At 39.8% G+C, this 18,098-nt stretch overlaps 1 protein-coding gene across 2 annotated transcripts in view; it reads left to right on the forward strand.

Annotated features, from left to right (window-relative positions):
* Nucleotides 1–18,098, forward strand: part of LOC127646661 (membrane-associated guanylate kinase, WW and PDZ domain-containing protein 3) — a 186,611-nt gene that overhangs the window by 123,836 nt on the left and 44,677 nt on the right. For both annotated transcript variants that reach the window (XM_052130456.1, XM_052130457.1), the window contains exons 2-3: nucleotides 1,860–1,976; nucleotides 17,649–17,768. In XM_052130456.1, coding sequence (XP_051986416.1) covers nucleotides 1,860–1,976; nucleotides 17,649–17,768 — 237 coding nt within the window. The remainder of the gene's footprint in view (nucleotides 1–1,859; nucleotides 1,977–17,648; nucleotides 17,769–18,098) is intronic.

Genomic DNA, 18,098 nt, shown 5'->3' on the forward strand with positions numbered 1-18,098 from the left:
ATTAATCAGAAAATGTCTGAAAAAAGTTGATGTTCATTGGTGACATAGGACCTTGTTCCAAACCCATATGACTTACATTATACGGTGGAACACAAAAGGAGATGTTGGGAAGAATATTCGTCTCAGTCACCATTTGCTTTTATTGCATGTATTTCCCACACAATACATTTTTTGAATGGTGACTTAGGCTAACTTTCTGCCAATCATCTCCTTTTGTGTTCCACAGTATAAATTAAGTCATATGGGTTTGGAACAACACGAAGGTGAGTAAATGATGATAGCATTTTCATTTTTGGGTGAAGGAGCATAGGAAGGTTGTTTGCTGATGATATGAACAACAAAATGAAGCATGGTTGAACACTCCTTCTTCCGTGTGTAAAATGGAGCGTTGGATTCATCTCAAAGTCACATTAAGTCATGGAGTCATTTAAAGAGCTGCAGATGTCTTTTCATGTCAACACTATTAGAATTCTTGTCTTATCCTTGTCAAAATAAATTGGAATGGTGTGATATTTCAGCTTTTCGTGGTTGGTAAATCCTGCTAAATTCAAGACCTCTGACAGGACACCTGTCTTTCCGCCCAAAGGTTATGACACATATCAGGTCACGCTGTGTTTATGAGGAGATTATGCTGCTTTATGAAGTCTGGCAGTATTGCACAGGGGTGAAGAAGGGAGATTATAAGGAAGGGTTTAGAGGATTCTGTCATCCATCTGCACATTTTCTCACTCACTATCACTTAAAGGGGTCATATCATAAATCATTTACATTTTTTCCTCCAGGTCCACTTACAGTGTTAGTCTAGTTTTTTACATTTTAGTTTTTTGACCCTCTCTCCGACCCTTGGAACTGAACAGGCTGTTTTTTTGTTGGTATTCCATGTAAACACCCTTTTCGCATATGAAATGAACAGTGCAACTTCTGTCGGGTCCAGTATAGTTTACGTATTGTCTCTAAAACTTTTTTCTTTGCGACGCTTTCTGTTTCTCATCCCTTTCTCAGCCACCCTCACTCATACCGCAAACAGCTTTCCTCTGTAGAGCCACTTTCTCCAACTTCTTGTGAACTCTCCCAGAGTTGTGTCTTTTGGAGTTTGAAAGAGGAAAAGTGAGGAGTTTTCAGCTTTTAAAAGCTATATGCAGAGAGTTTTCATTAGGTTTCACATTCCACAGTCGCTTTTGACAAACTGTGTCAGCGTGTTTGTGAAGCCTTTTCTGAGTAAGCAGAGCTTATAAGAGACTGGGTCTCTTATGCTGGGTGTGTGTGTGTGTGTGTGTGTGCATAAAAAAGATGTGAATGTAGTTCTTGAAAGTTAAAAACATTTTATAAATAAAAAATAAAAACAAGTAGGCACTGATAGAAAATATTTTTCTTCTATTGAAAGAAACAAAAAAGAATACCATGAGGTCACATGTCAGTTGTTTCTCCAGATAGCAATGGGATTAAATGGAAAGTTAATGGAGAATTCTGCTTAAAATCAACTTGAAACCACATGAACTGACTTATTTTTGAAATGACATACCAGAATACAGCCAGGTGGTTTAATCGGAGGAGTTTAAAAATAAGGGGAAAGGGGTTTTAGAGGCAAGTTCTAAACTTTAATAGTTATAAAATCAGCAATCAAAAGTCAAACAGTTCTCAAATTATTCCTAGATCAAATTTTCTGAGCTATGACATCCACATTTATTTTATGGCTTTATACCAAATATGCCTCATTTGAGAATTTGTATTTAATCTAGGGAATTTTATGAGAAAAAGAGACCCAGCTAGTGCTTTATTCAAACAAAACTTTTGTGCTATGAAACAGCAACATCTGAGCAATAAAATTTTTCTCTCTGTCTTTCTTTTTCTCTCTGCAGGGAAAGTTCTGAACACTGATTTGAGGCATTATCTTAGCCTGCAGTTCCAGAAAGGATTAATCGACCACAAACTACAGCAAGTGATCCGAGACAACCTCTACCTGCGAACAATTCCATGTAAGTCCCCCACAAACATGTACGCTCTGTCCATTTTTGAATTATTGTTTTGGTATTTTATTGTCATGATTATGCTCGCAATGTTTTAAATGGGAAGTTAAGTATGCCAGGGTAATATAAAACAAAGTATATTGCTATAAATTTACTCTAAATAATAAAAAAAGCTAGATTTGCACTGCTATTTAAGGCAGAAACGTGATACAACAGGCTGTGAAAAGGTTCTGTTATACAGTTTAGCTGTCATTTAAGAAAAAGATGCAAAATGCCACAAATGATCAGAGTCAAGTAGACAGTATTATATTATATAATATTTAGGCAAAAATCCCTCGGCTGAGGGATCGGTGAATATTCTTGCTTTAGTGATTTTGCATTGAAAATTAAATTAATTTATTTAAAAACCAAAGACATTTCTAAATTCTAATTGCACTCCAAATGAAACAAAAAAACGATTTAAATAACGAAGTGGTCAAAAAAAATTACATATAACCGCCTTTCCGTTTACCATCATGCAAGTATCCATCTATGACAACAGGCTGAAAATTACTAATACAAATTAAAATATAAAAACAATTATGAATGTAAACATAATAATTATAATAATGATAATAATGACTGAAATATAAATCGTGGTTCGAGGTAATCACAGATGTATAGGCTATATATAAAGTGACCCTGCAGGGTTGCGCTCACAACGAACTGATGAGATGTCTGAGGTCATTTGCAGCATTCTCATAGACTATATTATTCTTTTCTCACAGACTATATTAAACATTTTTCAGAAGACTGAAACATAGAAAGAGTGAGAACCCTTTACATACGCTTGTTCCAGGAGACAGCACGTCTCTGAACAAACAGTGCGTCAGACATCCGCATAGACGGCTTTTCTGTCATCTGTTCTTAAAAATATAATAAAGTATGTTTCTTCAAGTGTGTGTCTGACGGCATTTCTTGTGTCATTCCGAATCCGAGACGTCTTACAGTTACCCCATCATGCACATTATATACTTTTGCGTACTTTGCTGCCTGTGTAATTTGATATGTTGGTAAAGATCATCTGGCTTTCAGTGCGTTATTTAGGTTAATTTATCATGAGTCACAAACTCTTCATTAGGCATCTATTCTTTATTTAAGGCTATTCTATTTGTTAGTCTATTGTATTGATATTGGAAGTTCTAATCATAATGTTACCCCCTTTTACCTGGTTTAAAATTTCACACTGGTGTTGTCCCTTGTCCTGAGTAAAACCGGTATACATAACACAATAATAGGGCATACATAACACAATAATACCGTAATATTGTTAATGGCATAATGGTAAATAACGGTAAATTTGCAACATACACATGGGCTAAAAAGTAGACAAGCACAGAAGAGAAACTACTTGTTCAAGCACCTGCTGTGTAGCCGTGACATCAATTTTTAGGCAAACCATGAAATGTAATTCGCCATGGGTTCCCACAGGATTTTCCTATGGGTTTTTATAATGGGGTTTATGAACTTATGTGTAAAATAAGGCCTGTGGTAAGCATAACTGTGTTTAATTTGTGTTATAGAACAAAATGTCAACCTGTTGTCATGTAATGTTTACCACAGACCTTATTTTACTCATAAGTTGAAAAACCCCATTATAAAAACCCAGGACAGTGGCTCCCAACCCTGTTTCTGGATTCCAACCCTGACCACCCCCCCAACACTGCACATTTTGTAAATCTCCCTTTTCTGACACACCCAATTCAGGTCTTGAAGTCTCCACTAACGCACTGATGAGTTAAATCTTGTGTTTTATTTGGGAGATATCCAAACTGTGTAGTGTAAGAGGGCCTCCATGAACATGGTTGGGAACCACTGCCATAGGAAAATCCTGAGGGAACCCATGGTGAATTCTCTTCAGGGTTTTTGGACTACAAGCTGAACAGTTCTATTGTTATGGCTACACATGATAATTCAACTTAAGTCCCAATGTCGCTGCATGTCCTTTGTTTTTTATGGTAACTGTGGTGAGCAGGACGGCGTCTGGGCCGAGTGAGGCCGGGAAGATAAGTGGCGAATGACTTTCACCTGCGTGAGACACCGGTCTCATGTTCCAGCGAGGGTCAGTGGGAGTACTTAAGGAGAAGAGACAGCAGCAGATGGGAGAGAGAGATGCATGAAGCTGTCTGTGTGTCAGAAGTGCGGGTGCTGAAAAGAAGTGCATATGTTGAATGTGCGGCTGAAAGGTCTTCGACAATAAATGTCTGTGTGCTTTGTCAACCTGGCCCCCCTCTTCCCTTTCTCCTATCTTTCGTCCCGTTACCCCTCCCAGGCATGCACGGTGTGACCCGTCGATGCTCCCTCTATAGAATGGGTGGTGGGGGTGTAGGTCACAGGCCGGAGATATCCCCAACCTGAATTCGGCGATGCAGGTATGTGGTGAGAGGCATATGGGTAGAGCAAGGCTGGGAAGACAAGTGGTGAATGACTTTCACCTGCGTGCTACACCGGTCTCGCGTTCCAGCAAGGAGCAGCGGGAGTATTTAAGAAGAGACAGCAGCAGACGGGAGAGAGAGACGCGTGAAGCTGTCTGTGTGGGTCTGCGTGTCAGAACTGCGTGTGCTGAAAAGCAGCGCATATGTTGAATCTATGGCTGAAAAGTCTCATTGTGGAATGCTGAGAAGGCTTCGACAATAAATGTCTATGTGCTTTGTCATCCTGGTCCCTGCTTCCTCCTATCCTTAATTGGTAGATTAATGTATAATGCAACAAATATCTGACATTATAATGTCAATATACAATGAACCTGCAGAGTTTTGATCACAGTGCATGTAAAACACAAAATACTCTGTGTAAATAAAAATAACTTAGCTCAGAGCACCTCCTAAATGAAACGGTTCTGTTTGCAAACGTTCTTCATGTGGATTCTTAAGCACCACTGGCTTTGTCGCCCTGATGCTAATCATAAATGCAACTTCACAATTACTGTAGGAACGTGGATAGCCACAGTCTACTGGCAGATTAATGTTGTGGAGGATTTGAGTTAAAAGTTTTAATGCACATTGTAATGAATATACAAGCTACGTGGTTATTAGTTCTTTCTATTTGTCAAACTCCCACTTAGACTTTGGGAAATGTTTAATGCTACTTGAATTGATGCTATTTTAGTGCATTTCGATCTTTATTCTGTGGAAGGCTGTGTTTGGAAAATGTTAAATAAGCATTTTATTGTTACAAGTTTTTTTTGTCCTAAGATAGAAATAAATGCATTTTGACAGAAGTATACATAATGTCAAATTTCAGCAGAACTACTAAACTACTTCAAAGAGTTTTCATAAAAAAATCCTCCATGTGCAGCAATGACAGCTTTGCAGATCCTTGTCATTCTAGCTGTCAGTTTGTCCAGATACTCAGGTGACATGTCACCCCACGCTTCCTGTAGCACTTGCCATAGATGTGGCTGTCTTGTCGGACACTTCTCACGTACCTTACAGTCTAGCTGATCCCACAAAAGCTCAATGTGTTTAAGATCCATAACACTCTTTTCCAATTATCTGTTGTCCAATGTCTAATTTCTTTGCCCACTCTAACCTTATCTTTTTGATTTTCTATTTCAAAAGTGGATTTTCTTTTGCAATTCTTCCCATAAGGCCTGCACCCCTGAGTCTTCTCTTTACTGTTGTACATGAAACTGGTGTTGAGCAGGTAGAATTCAATGAAGCTGTTGGCTAAGGACATGTGAGGCATCTATTTCTCAATCTAGAGACTCCTCTTGTTTAGTTGTACATCTGGCCTTCCACATCTCTTTCTGTCCTCTTTAGAGCCAGTTGTCCTTTGTCTTTGAAGACTGTAGTGTACACCTTTGTATGACATCTTCAGTTGTTTGGCAATTTCAATCATTGTATAGCCTTCATTCCTCAGAACAATGATTGTCTAACGAGTTTCTAGAGAAAGCAGTTTCTTTTTTCTAATTTTTGATCCAATATTGACCCTAACACATGCCAGTCTATTGCATAATGTGCAACTCAAAAACAAACACAAAGACAATGTTAAGCTTCATTTAATGAACCAAATATCTTTCAGCAGTGTTTGATTTAATGACAAGTGATTTTCTAGTATCAAATTAGCATGATTACTCATGGATAAGGTGTTGGAGTGATGGCTGCTGGAATTGGGGCCTGTATAGATTTTATAAAAAAATGACTTTTTTCAAATAGTGATGGTGCTGTTTTTTACATCAGTAATGTCCTGACTGTACTTTGCGATCAGTTGAATGCCACTTTGGTGAATTAAAAGTACCAATTTCCTTCCGATACAGAAAAATATGTACATTATTCCAAACTTTTGGCTGCCAGTGTATATACAAGCTGAAATATATCTAGGAACTCGGAAGACGATTGGTTCAAGGAGAAATACTACAATGAGACAAATGTACATGCTAATATAGATGAGACGACAACGAGTGAGGAAACAAGAGGAAATATATACAAACACAGGAAATCACAGTAAATGGTACAACTGGGAACACTGATGTGAAACAGTTGAAAGTATTGATGATAGTGCATGCCGGGAAATGTAGTGTGGAGAAAAACTACAACATAAAGGTCCATGACAGTGTCAAACTAAGAGTCCGTGAATATGAAGGGATGGTGAAATGAAGGGATGGTGAAATAAAGGGATGGTGACAGGAAGGGATAATGACAGACTCCCCCCCTTAAATGGGCAGCTCCTGAACCCCATAGACAGATAGTTATAAGGCCAAGGTGGAGCCCAAAAAGGGAGAGGGGTCCGGCGGTTTGGGAGGTGGCAAATGGAAGGGTACGGGGCCTAGCAGTTTGGGAGGTGGCTCCAGGAAGGCACCAGGATGGAACTGGCAGAGGGTCAGGTGGCAGAGCCATGGGGGGTGGAGCTACATGGGGTGGAGCTGATGGTGGTGAAGACCCAGGGGGCAGACTCTCAGTTAGTTCAGGGAATTGAGTCTCAGGAGGTAGAGCTGAAGGTGGAGTGGGCAGAGCTGCAGGAAAAGCAGGGACTTGAGACTCAGAAGGCGTAGCCGAAGGTGGAGCGGGTGGAGCTGCTGGAGGATCAGGGAATTGAGACTCAGGAGGAGGAGCCAGAGGTGGAGCAGGTGGAGCCGCAGGAGGGGCAGAGGTTTGAGTCTCAGGAGGAGGAGCCAAGGTGGAGCGAGCAGAGCCGTAGGAGAAGCAGGGACTTGAGAATCAGGAGGAGAAGCCAGAGTCAGAGGAGGTTTAGTAAATTAAGTCTCTGGAAGCAGAGCCATAGGGGGTGGAGCAGTAGGCGGCTCAGGAGAAAGCGCTGCCGCAGCAGGCTCAGGGAATTGAGTTTCTGGAGGCAGAGCTGCAAGGGTTGGAGCATTAGGCGGCTTTGGAGACGTTGAAGTAGGAGTATCAGAAGAGGCGTATGGAGACTCGGGAAAAGGAGCGGGCGGAACCGCTGAAGGAAGTGTTTCAGAAGATGCGGAGAGAGCCGCTGGAACAGGAATCTCAGGAGGAGCGGACGGAACCGCTGGAGAAGGAGTCTCTGGAGGAGCGGGTAATAGCTAGGAACTAGAGAGATGATAGGTACAAGGATAAATACTACAATGAGATAAACGTACATGCCTAGACAACAAGTGAGGAAACAAGAGGGAATATATACAAACACGGAAATTACAATACAAGTACAGCTGGGAACACTGATGGGAAACTGGTGAAAGTAATGATGATGGTGCATGCTGAGAAATGTAGTGTGGTGAAAAACTACAACATAAAGGTCCATTACAGTGTCAAACTAAGAGTCCGTGAACATGAAGGGACGTGACAGTCAGGAAGGGCATCCGTCGTAAAACCTGTTCCAAGTCAAATAACGTCACAGATGGTCCGCTATGGCGACCCCTAATGGTAGGAGCCGAAAGAAGAAAATATTATATTATATTATATTATATTATATTATTCTGTTCAATAGACTAGATTCTGTTCTACAGTTATTTTAGATACATTTGATCTTTGACAGTATGGTTATCTCATCTTCACATCTCAGTCTTTTCTCATTTGGTGACTGGAGTGAACCCCATGCCCATTTTTGTGACTGGTGTCTATATTAGTTTGAGCTGGCGAGACAGAGCTTATCCTCAGGCGAAAATCTCTCCAGTTAGTCTGGCCTGCTGCAGCACACTAATTCTCTTCTGTAATGCACGGCGTGAGATATTTTTCCTGCACACTATTTTCTGAGAGGTGTCGAGTCAGATTTCAGAGAACACATTTTGTATGCACCCAGTAGCACTCTGCTTGCTAGTTTCTCAGGTAAATAATTATTCTCTATTTAGTCAAATTTGATATGTGACAGTGACGAATGTGTCAAAACAGTAGTCTAAAAATGGAAAAGGAATTGGTTACTGGATAATACAAATGCGTTTCACTGTTGGTTTGTTATATAGCCAAACTGAAGTGTCAATAATATGTTAAAGAATATTGTAACATGGGTCTATTGAATACTTTATTCTGATTGGTCAATGGCACCATCTTGCTCTGGTCTGATACATCTAGTCTGATATTTCTGAATAACAACCACACATCTGGGGATTAAGTCATATTAGACCGGTCATTTGGGCATTTCAAGTCATCTATTCTACCCCTAGGGTCACTGTGTGACATCTACAAGTACCCTTATAAAATTATTTGGATAATGAGCAGTCAGACAGTCATAAACACCCACAGAGCTCCGATGCAAACCTGAGGCGGAATTCAGATACATAATTACATAATTTCAATGCAAATCAATATTTTATATAAATGTATTTATTTGTGGCAGAGGCTACTTGTACTAAGTGCAAATAGTGATAGATGCTATTTACACTAAGTGCAAATAGTGATAGATGCTATTTACACTAAGTGCAAATAGTGATAGATGCTATTTACACTAAGTGCAAATAGTGACAGATGCTAGTTTTCACTAAGTGTAAAAAGCAATAAAAAGCAACGTCTTTGCACTAAATGCAAATAGCTATAGAGGCAGGTACTCCTACACCACTGTTTAAAAACTAACATACAGTATAGTGGCATCACTGCAGCATTTTTATTGTATTTATTTGGAGTCCCTCAGACACCCTACACCAATCCCTACCCCTAACCCTACCTTACAAAAATTAACTATGGTTTTACTACAGTAACTATTGGATCACCAAGGCATTTTTCTTGTAAAATCATAGTAACCACAAAATTAAACATGGTTACTATTAACTACTATTAACAACATGTTACTATAGTAACACCATGTTTAGGACATTAGAACAATATAGTTTCCACCAAAACACATGGTTACTACTCTCAACTCCCTGACCTTCACTATGACCAAATCAATGTAAGCACAGTGTAGTTCTAGCGTGGAGACTAGCAGCTGTACATCATCGCACCATTAGCTAGGTAATTCTCAGCCAATCACATGTAAGCCATTGCTTTATAAGTCTGCTCACAATCTATCACATTGCTGTTTCAGTGTGCTAACATGGTAACCTCCACCACCCCACCACCACCAGTTGAGTCCCGTCCTGCATGTGGGTAGGCTCCTTGCCCCTGCCTCCTATCTCCGGCAGGATATGACGGTTCCGAGTACAACTTCTTCGGACCACCAGACAGGGCCTACGCCAAAGAGAGACATTAATTTTCTGTTTTATATTCATCAAATTAAAGTTATTCAATCTCTTAATCCACTAAATGTCTAACCAGCTAACCAGTTTAATGTCTCTGCCCCAGTGTGAAAAATTGAAATATGCCAGCCCTCATTTGATCAGTGTTTGATCCCAAATAAATCTGTTGTGGCTGTCTTGAGTTTGGTCTGAGCAGTGTTGGGTGGAGTTAGTGTAAATAGCCTCTGCCAACAAGATGGGCTATTTGCACTTAGTGTAAAATTTGTTGTATTTGTTGTATGTGTTTATTTATTTGTTGTAGTAGCTCTGTAACAAGCTTTGCATCTGGGACCTAATTACCTGGACAGATTTATTTTGTGATAATTACCAGCTGACTGTACATTACACCATACTTAGAACCTCTTAGAAACTTTAAAAGAAAATTAAACATTGAACGCTGTGACAGGGTGGAAGGCGGGGCCGGGTCGTGATGATATACACCCGCTCCCTTATCAGGCTAATTAAGCCTCCGAGAGGGATAAAGACCGACTGCGTAAGGTGGTGCGACCAGAGAGAGATTGTTTACGGTCAGCTGACCGTCATGTGTGTTTGTGTCTTGTTTAAGTTTATCATTCAATCTATTATTTATATTGACAAACCGGTTCTCGTCTCCTCCTTTCCCTTATATCTCTTTACACACGCAACACAAGATTTGGAAATTTTCGGAAAAAACTGTAAATGGTACCATGCCTGTGTAAAACTCCCCACCATGATGCTAGGGTGTTGTGGGTGGTTACCAGGGAATTGCTATGCGGTTGTTAGGGTGCTCTGGGTAGTTGTGATGTGGTTGATTAACAGCTGGGAAGAGACTGGGAAGAGAAATCGTCCCGGGATTTTACATGGCAACTGGCCCAAAACTTGTCGGGGGGGTCACTGTCCTTTTCAGCATATCGCGGCGCCGTTTTGTGGTCCGTTCAGCATAACGTGGTGGCTCATTTAAGCTTAACGCAGCCCATTCGGCACGTTTCGTGGGCGACCCACTGGCCTGCTCGGTTCTCCCGGTGGACAGTCCGCCCCGATCGGCCCCAAAGTACATCGGCCCACCGGGAAAATGCCCGGTATGCCAGATTACCAGTCCAGCCCTGGGCCCAATAAAAAGAGCACGCACCCAAGTCTCTATGATATTCAGGTCCCTAGATATGGCTCAGGTCCCTCCCTCAATGTAAGTCTATTAGATTTGTTTTGCCAAAAATACCAGCACACCTCTCCTCAAGAAGCCACACAATTTGAAGTATCATTCATGTACAGTGCGTTGCATAAACTTGACATGCCAATGTTTAATATGGTAGTTAGGCTATAATAGTAATACTGAGTTAGGTTACTGATGATTCAATTTTTGATGAGCACAATTTTATTTAGTAAGTTAAAAGGCAAGAATTATTAATAATTCCCCGTTAGAATAAAAAATTACTCTTCTCCTTGATGTTCATGTCAAATTAACCCAGTTCAGACAATACAAAATGAAATAAAGAAAACAACTTTGAGTGGAAGTCAACGATTTGAGCATTGCATCCTTGTCCTTAGGTCACTCTGTGCTTGGCCTAGATACTTCTCTCTATTTCTCTCTGTCTTTAAGTTAGTAAGTGAATAACGAGCCTGATACAGTAGAGGAAGGACAGAAATGAAGAGAGAGAGAAGGGGAATGAAAAAGATTGTAGAGAGAAAGAAAGAGATGGATGAAGAGAAGGCCTCTGGTGTTGCAGTCACAAAGCTGCTTTATGGAGTTATGAACAAAAGCTTTTAAAGTCTCCTTAGACTGAGGGAATGAAAGAGCAGCCTAAGGTGCCACTCATATCCATTTTTCACCCAAATGCTGCAGATCTTGTACTCGCCTGGGGGATCTATGGACCTCTTTCAGAAACGGGCCACATTTCCTTTGAGTTGAGAGTCGAACATTGACATAACTGGCTATGTTTATACATTACCTGCTTGTGCCCCTGTGACCATCCATGTATACGTCCCTGCTAGTAAATGAAAAATTGAGTAGCATCAATTAAAATGTATTAGCACAAAGAAGAATGCGATCAAAATTGTAGTATAATTGTTTTATATATATATTTATTAACGTATTTTCTTAATTTATTAATGTAATTATGTAAAAAAGATTTCCTTATTTTCTGCAATGTAATTACAAAAGCAATAATATTTAGATTTTCAAATGGGTTCAAATTTGTTATCGTATATTTTTAACCTCCTGAGACCTGAGCGTGACTGCTGTGCTCCCTTTCCCTTTTTGATTTGTAACTAGAAGAACCTAATAAACATGCCAAAAAAAAAAATTCCTATAAATCGATGTCCACATATGTGGACAGTGGGACTAAGTTGTGAAATTTGAACTATAGAAAGTCAGATTTTTTAAATCAAATTGTTTTTTATGTTTCCAGGAGTGCTGATTATTCATATTTTTGAGATGTTACAGACATTACAGCTGATTTTCTTTAAAGCTGCTTTGGAACTCTGAGTATCTGGAAAAGCACAAATAAAATATTATTACAATGTTACACTGTCAAACAAACAAGCGATTGCCTGTGCTGAAGCATTTTACCCATCAGAAATTAGCATAATTAATTCTGATAGCAATGGCCAGCATCGTCCAATCACTGCTAACCATGTTAAAAAAGTATTCATAATAAATTCTGAATCTAATCACTGATTACCATTGTCCCATATCTGACAACCATGTTGAGTGGTTCAAACATCATCTGCAGCCTGAAACTGAACTTTTGATAGGAAGTTTGGGTTCATAGAAAAGCTATAGGATGCTCCTTTGCCCTCTATTTATTGAATGACTTACATTTACATTTATGCATTTGGCAGATGCTTTTATCCAAAGCGACTTACAGTGCACTTATTATAGGGACAATCCCCCCGGAGCAACCTGGAGTTAAGTGCCTTGCTCAAGGACACAATGGTGGTGGCTGTGGGGATCGAACCAGCGACCTTCTGATTAACAGTTTACCAGTTATGTGGTTTAGACCACTACATAACCAACACTCCACATTAAGAACACTTAACCTCCAGTGTGCTGTTTTTCTGCACTGGTCTCAGAACAGTTCAAAATGCATGGTATTTTCATCCTAACTCCATATAAAAAACAATTCTCAATGTGAAAATGCACAGTAAATATAGGATTTCTAATGAAAACCTTGTGCTATTGTATACATTTGTGTACATTGTGTTTAGCAGTGTGGCATTTCTAAATAAATAGCTCAAATAAAAAATAAAAAAAGCCATATCTGATGAAACTAGAGACTCTAATCATTTGACTTAAACAGGTTTCAATGTAAAAACTTAATTAGGTATCTTAGCAAATGTAGTTTTGTTTACGTTGCTCCCAAAGACCAACTCCGCTGTGATCGGTGCCATGTTGTTTTGTCACATGACTCAATATGTTGAAAGTTTAATAATTTACTGACTTCCCAGAGAATTTAATTTATAAAAGTTTAAATGAAAAGAAAATATGCGTTGTGTATATCAAAGCCAAAATGATGCCAACTTACATTTTGGTGGGGACACATGGAACTGGGGTCTGATTGGCCACCGGCCTCTCATCTCTTAGATCTTGGACATTTTAACCCCTTTTAACTTTGCCGGTAGATATTCACATATCTGGAGCCAGTGCTGCTGTTCTAATTTCTTGTGGCATTTAAACAGTAATTCTCCAAGGAAAATGTAAAGGAGACAGTTTTGAATATTATTTTCTCTTAAAGTCTCGGCAGACACTTGACTCTGGCATTTCAGTTTGGTGAATCTAATGTAAATGTCTTTTAAATAACAGTAGAGCCTTGTGGCATTTTCCAGCACACACACGAACACAGCTGAGAAATGTCATCTTTTATTTCTGGCCTTTTATTTGCAAGAAATGCCACCCTCAGATGTCTCTTATGAGGATATTCCTGCTAAACAACCCACCTCTGAAATTAAGTCTAAAAATGTACAGTATATACTTGATATTATTGAGAAAACAAAGATACACGAACACAGACATAAACACACAGACCGCAAATATTTATATGGATTTAGGGGTGAAAACGTAATCCCATCTACAAAGTATTAAAATTTCTCCCCTAATGTAGATAGGATTACATTTTCACCCCTAAATCCATATAAATCCATGGCACACATTCGTTAAAGATTTTTGGGGAATGTCTGTTATAGTGTACAAGTTGTATAGACTACTTTTATTTAGCTTTTTTTTGTGTGCCATTTTTGGAGATTTACAGCCCAGTCCCTATTCATTTTTGTTGTATGGAAATGAACAGTTCAGACATTCTTCAAAATGTCTCCGTCTGTGTTATGTGAGTAAATGATGACTGAAATTTTATTTTTGAGTGAAATGTCACTTTAAGAGCTCTTCTAGAATCCTGGTACTTGGTCGATAAGGTTTAGTGTTTGGGTGAATTAAACTGAAAAGTGAGAATATGTTTGTTTTTTCAAGCCTACTCCTCCTCCTTCGGTAGTCCATCGTATCCGATGATGACATTCCACTTCATTTACGGTGTACTCTTTTATGACTGTAGAGTCCAATCCTTGATCCACAAATTTTATTACATATTGGACATGTAAAGGCTGAGTTTGTAGAGGCAGACATGGTTGCATGTCTCCGTAGTCTTTTTTGTTGTTTCCTTATATTCCTCTCAGCTCACAATTCCTGTGTGGCAGAGCTGCTTCCAGGTGGTTCGGTTTGCTGCGAATTCTTCAAGGCATAATGGATTTATTTGACACTTTCCTAGTGATGTTTTTAGTTGGTCTTTGTACCGCTTTTTCTGACCCCCTGCAGAGTGGCGGCCCTGATGCAGCTGACCATAAAGGATTCGCCGTGGAAGACGATCTTGAGGCATCCTAATAACATGCCCAAGCCAGTGTAGTTGATGTTCAGTGACTGTTGCCTCCATACTCTTGCAGTTTGTTCTAGCAAGCACTTCAGAATGTGGTACATGGTCATAGCATGAAATCCCCAAGATTCGCTGCAAGCACCTTATATGGAAACGCTCCAGCAACCTTAGGTGATGGCTATATATGACCCAGGCTTCACAGCTGTACAGAAGAGTGGTGATGCACACAGCTTTATAGATGGTAACTTTAGTGCCCAATTGAAGGTGCTTATTTTGAAAGACCTTACGTCGAAGTTTGCCAAAGGCTGCAGAAGAAGAAGAAGAAGAAAACTTTTATTTCAGACCCAGGAGGATCCATATCACAATAAAAACATACACAAAATATATATATATATATACACACATATATAAATCTACATACACACACATACCAACACTCATACATACATATACACATACATACATATAAAAATACAAAGCCTTCCATAATGTTTAGTGAATAATATACAGACATGTTCGCCAATGGTTCCACAGTCTGGAAGAAAATCTGACAGAACTACGTACAGGGTTAGCCAAAACATTGATTAAGTCATTTTCTGACTCAGATATCCTACACATAAATTTATACATAAATTTATACACAAGAAGCTTGCCTTATCCGATTTTTTATTTCGTAATCGAGATTGCAGTCCTCTGATACAATGCTGCCTAGATACTTAAAGGATGGGACTATTGAAAGTGGTTGTTGTTCTATGGCAAAAACAGGCATGGTAGGTGGTGGACAGATCCTCCATTGGCATATCACTTCAGTTTTGTTGGTATTAACTGACAGGCCCAATCTGCTATAGTTCTTCACAGCAGCATCAAGGATAATTTGCAGTTGTTCTGGGGTATGTGCCACAAACACGCAGTCATCAGCATACTGCAACTCAAGGACCCGCATTACTGAGATCTTAGTGGTGGCCTGGAACCTTCGAATATTAAAAAGATTTCCATCTAACCTGAAGTCGACAGTAATCCCAATGCTGCTTTCAAGCTTATCACACAGAAGCTTTGTGACACAAAGGAGATAGATATTAAAAAGTACCGGTGCCAGCACACATCCTTGTCTTACCCCAGTGCGTACTCCAAAAGGCTCTGACTCTTGACCACCTATGGTCACACAAGCTACCATCCCATCATGGAACTGTGACAGGATGTTACAAAACTTTTTTGGACAGCCAAATTTTGTTAAGATGTCCCAGAGCAGCTCTCGATTCACAGTGTCAAATGCTTTGGAAAGATCGACAAATGCCATGAAGAGGTCCTGATGTTGTTCACGAAATTTTTCGCTGTCTCACTGTGAAAATCATATCCACAGTACGCCGATTCTTTCTGAAGCCACACTGTGACTCTGGCAACAAATGTTCGGTGAGGTTTTCCACCAGCCTACGTAGCATGATTTTTGCCAGGACCTTACCTGCAGCTGCTAGCAGCGATATACCTCGACTGTTGCTACAAATAGATTTTTCACCCTTGTTTTTATATAAAGTGACAATGTTTGCATCTCTCCATTGTTGAGGGACACACTCCTTATCCCAGACCTGCAGGATGTATTGATGAATCATCCTGGTACACAGGTAGCCACCCTGTTTAAGGAGCTCCGCTGGGATGCCATCATTGCCAGGGGACTTATTATCTTTGAGGAAGTTGATCGCTGCTAGCACCTCTTGAAATGTTGGAAGATGATCAAGGACTTGGATAGGTGGTCGATTTGGTAGCTACTCCAAGATAGAATAATCAATTAGTGACTGATGGTTAAGGAGAACTTCAAAATATTCAGCCCACCTTGCCAAGATCTGTTTCCTGTCTTTTACAATTGTTAGTCCATCTGCTGCTTTTAAAGGTGTAATTGAACAATTCCTAGGTCCATATATGACTTTTAAGGAGTTATAGAAGTTATACATGTTGTTTCTATCAGCAAATGATTGAATTTCTAGAGCCTTGTTCAACCACCATGAATTCTGTAGAGTACGTAAAGTTGTCTGTACCTCCTTGCGTGCTGTTTGCCACTGCTGCCGAAGGATGGTAGATGCAGGGCAGGTGATGATAGCCCTGTATGCTCTGCGCTTAGTTTCCAGCATGGACATGATGGCATCAGAGTTCTCATCAAACCAGTCCTGATGTTTTCTGGTTTTATAGCCCATAGAATCGACTGCAGTTTCATATAACATTGAGGCAATGGATGCCCATTTCTGGTCTAAGGTGTAATCAAAACAAAGAATGGACTCACACGCTGATGACCGCATACTTATTGAACGGCGAAACATATTCCTTGATGAAGCCGACTTTAGCATAGCACAATTCAGTTGCTTTTTGGTGGATTTCCTGAGACGCTGTGGGGGGCGCACTTTGAAATGGAGCTTGGTAACAATCAAGCGATGATCTGTCCAGCATTCTGCACCTCTCATGGCCCGGGTCAACAGAACATCCCTAATGTCAGCACGTCTTGCAATGACATAGTCGATCAGATGCCAGTGTTTAGATCGTGGATGCATCCAAGATGTTTTGTATTTGGTTTTCTGCTGAAACAAGCCTACTACACTGTACGACACACACACACTTTTCAAAAAATGCAGAAAGCTTCAGAGAAGGAATCTCATCTAATTTTACACAGTCTGTGCACACCCTTACTCTGTCATCGTTTCCCCTGTGTCATCGTTTTCCCCACAATATTTGACTACACTATGCTTGACTAACACTAAATAACATGATTTGCTCAGATATACTGTAATATGTCCCTGTTTTACTCAGTTTAGCTAATTAACTTCTTTCTCTGTCTCCAAAACATTTTTACTAAGACATGGGTTTTAATCCTTTCAAACCCCACAAATGGGCAAAAACCTTTTTGCCATCTTGCCATTTTTTGCTTCCAGTTTCACAGTTCTGCTCTTGAATAAAAAAACATGTGACCTAATTTATTAAAGCCTGGCATCGGTTCTATTTACAGTTCGGCAATTCATTACGGGTTGCACTTGTTTCCGAAAGGAAATGTTGAAATTTAGCCAGGGAATTAAAGTTTAATTTAGGTCCGACTGAGGCTGTTTAAACAGAGAAAACGTTTGCAGAGAAGGGGGTTGTGGGTGTATGATATTTAAACCAGAACTGGTTTACTGTCTCTAATTGTGTTTATTTTATTGGAAGGTACCACACGGCTGCCCAGAGAGGGGGAAGTTCCTGGAGTGGACTATAATTTTATCAGCCTGGGGGATTTTCGCATTCTGGAAGAAAGTGGTTTGCTGCTGGAGAGTGGAACATATGATGGTTTGAAACAATCACACAAATACATTAGTTATATGTTTATATATTGTGCTTGCAAGGCAGCAGTGAATTGATATTCCTCAAACATTTTTCTTTTCCTCCGCCTTCCTCCTATTTCTTCACTTTCTGCCTTCTTTTTCCTTCTTTCTCCTTTCCCTCCTCCTGTTCTTTGTACTCTTCCTATTCCTTATTCTCCTCATTCTCCTTCTGTTATTTCTTCCTGCTCTGACTTTTTCCTTTTCTTCTTCCTCTTCCTTTTCTTTCTTTCTCATTTTCCTCCTCTTCATGGTCATCTTCCTATTCCTTCTTCTCCTCATTTTTACTCTTCCATTT

This window comes from Xyrauchen texanus, chromosome 7 (genome assembly GCF_025860055.1).
Source record: "Xyrauchen texanus isolate HMW12.3.18 chromosome 7, RBS_HiC_50CHRs, whole genome shotgun sequence".
Classification (NCBI taxonomy): domain Eukaryota; kingdom Metazoa; phylum Chordata; class Actinopteri; order Cypriniformes; family Catostomidae; genus Xyrauchen; species Xyrauchen texanus.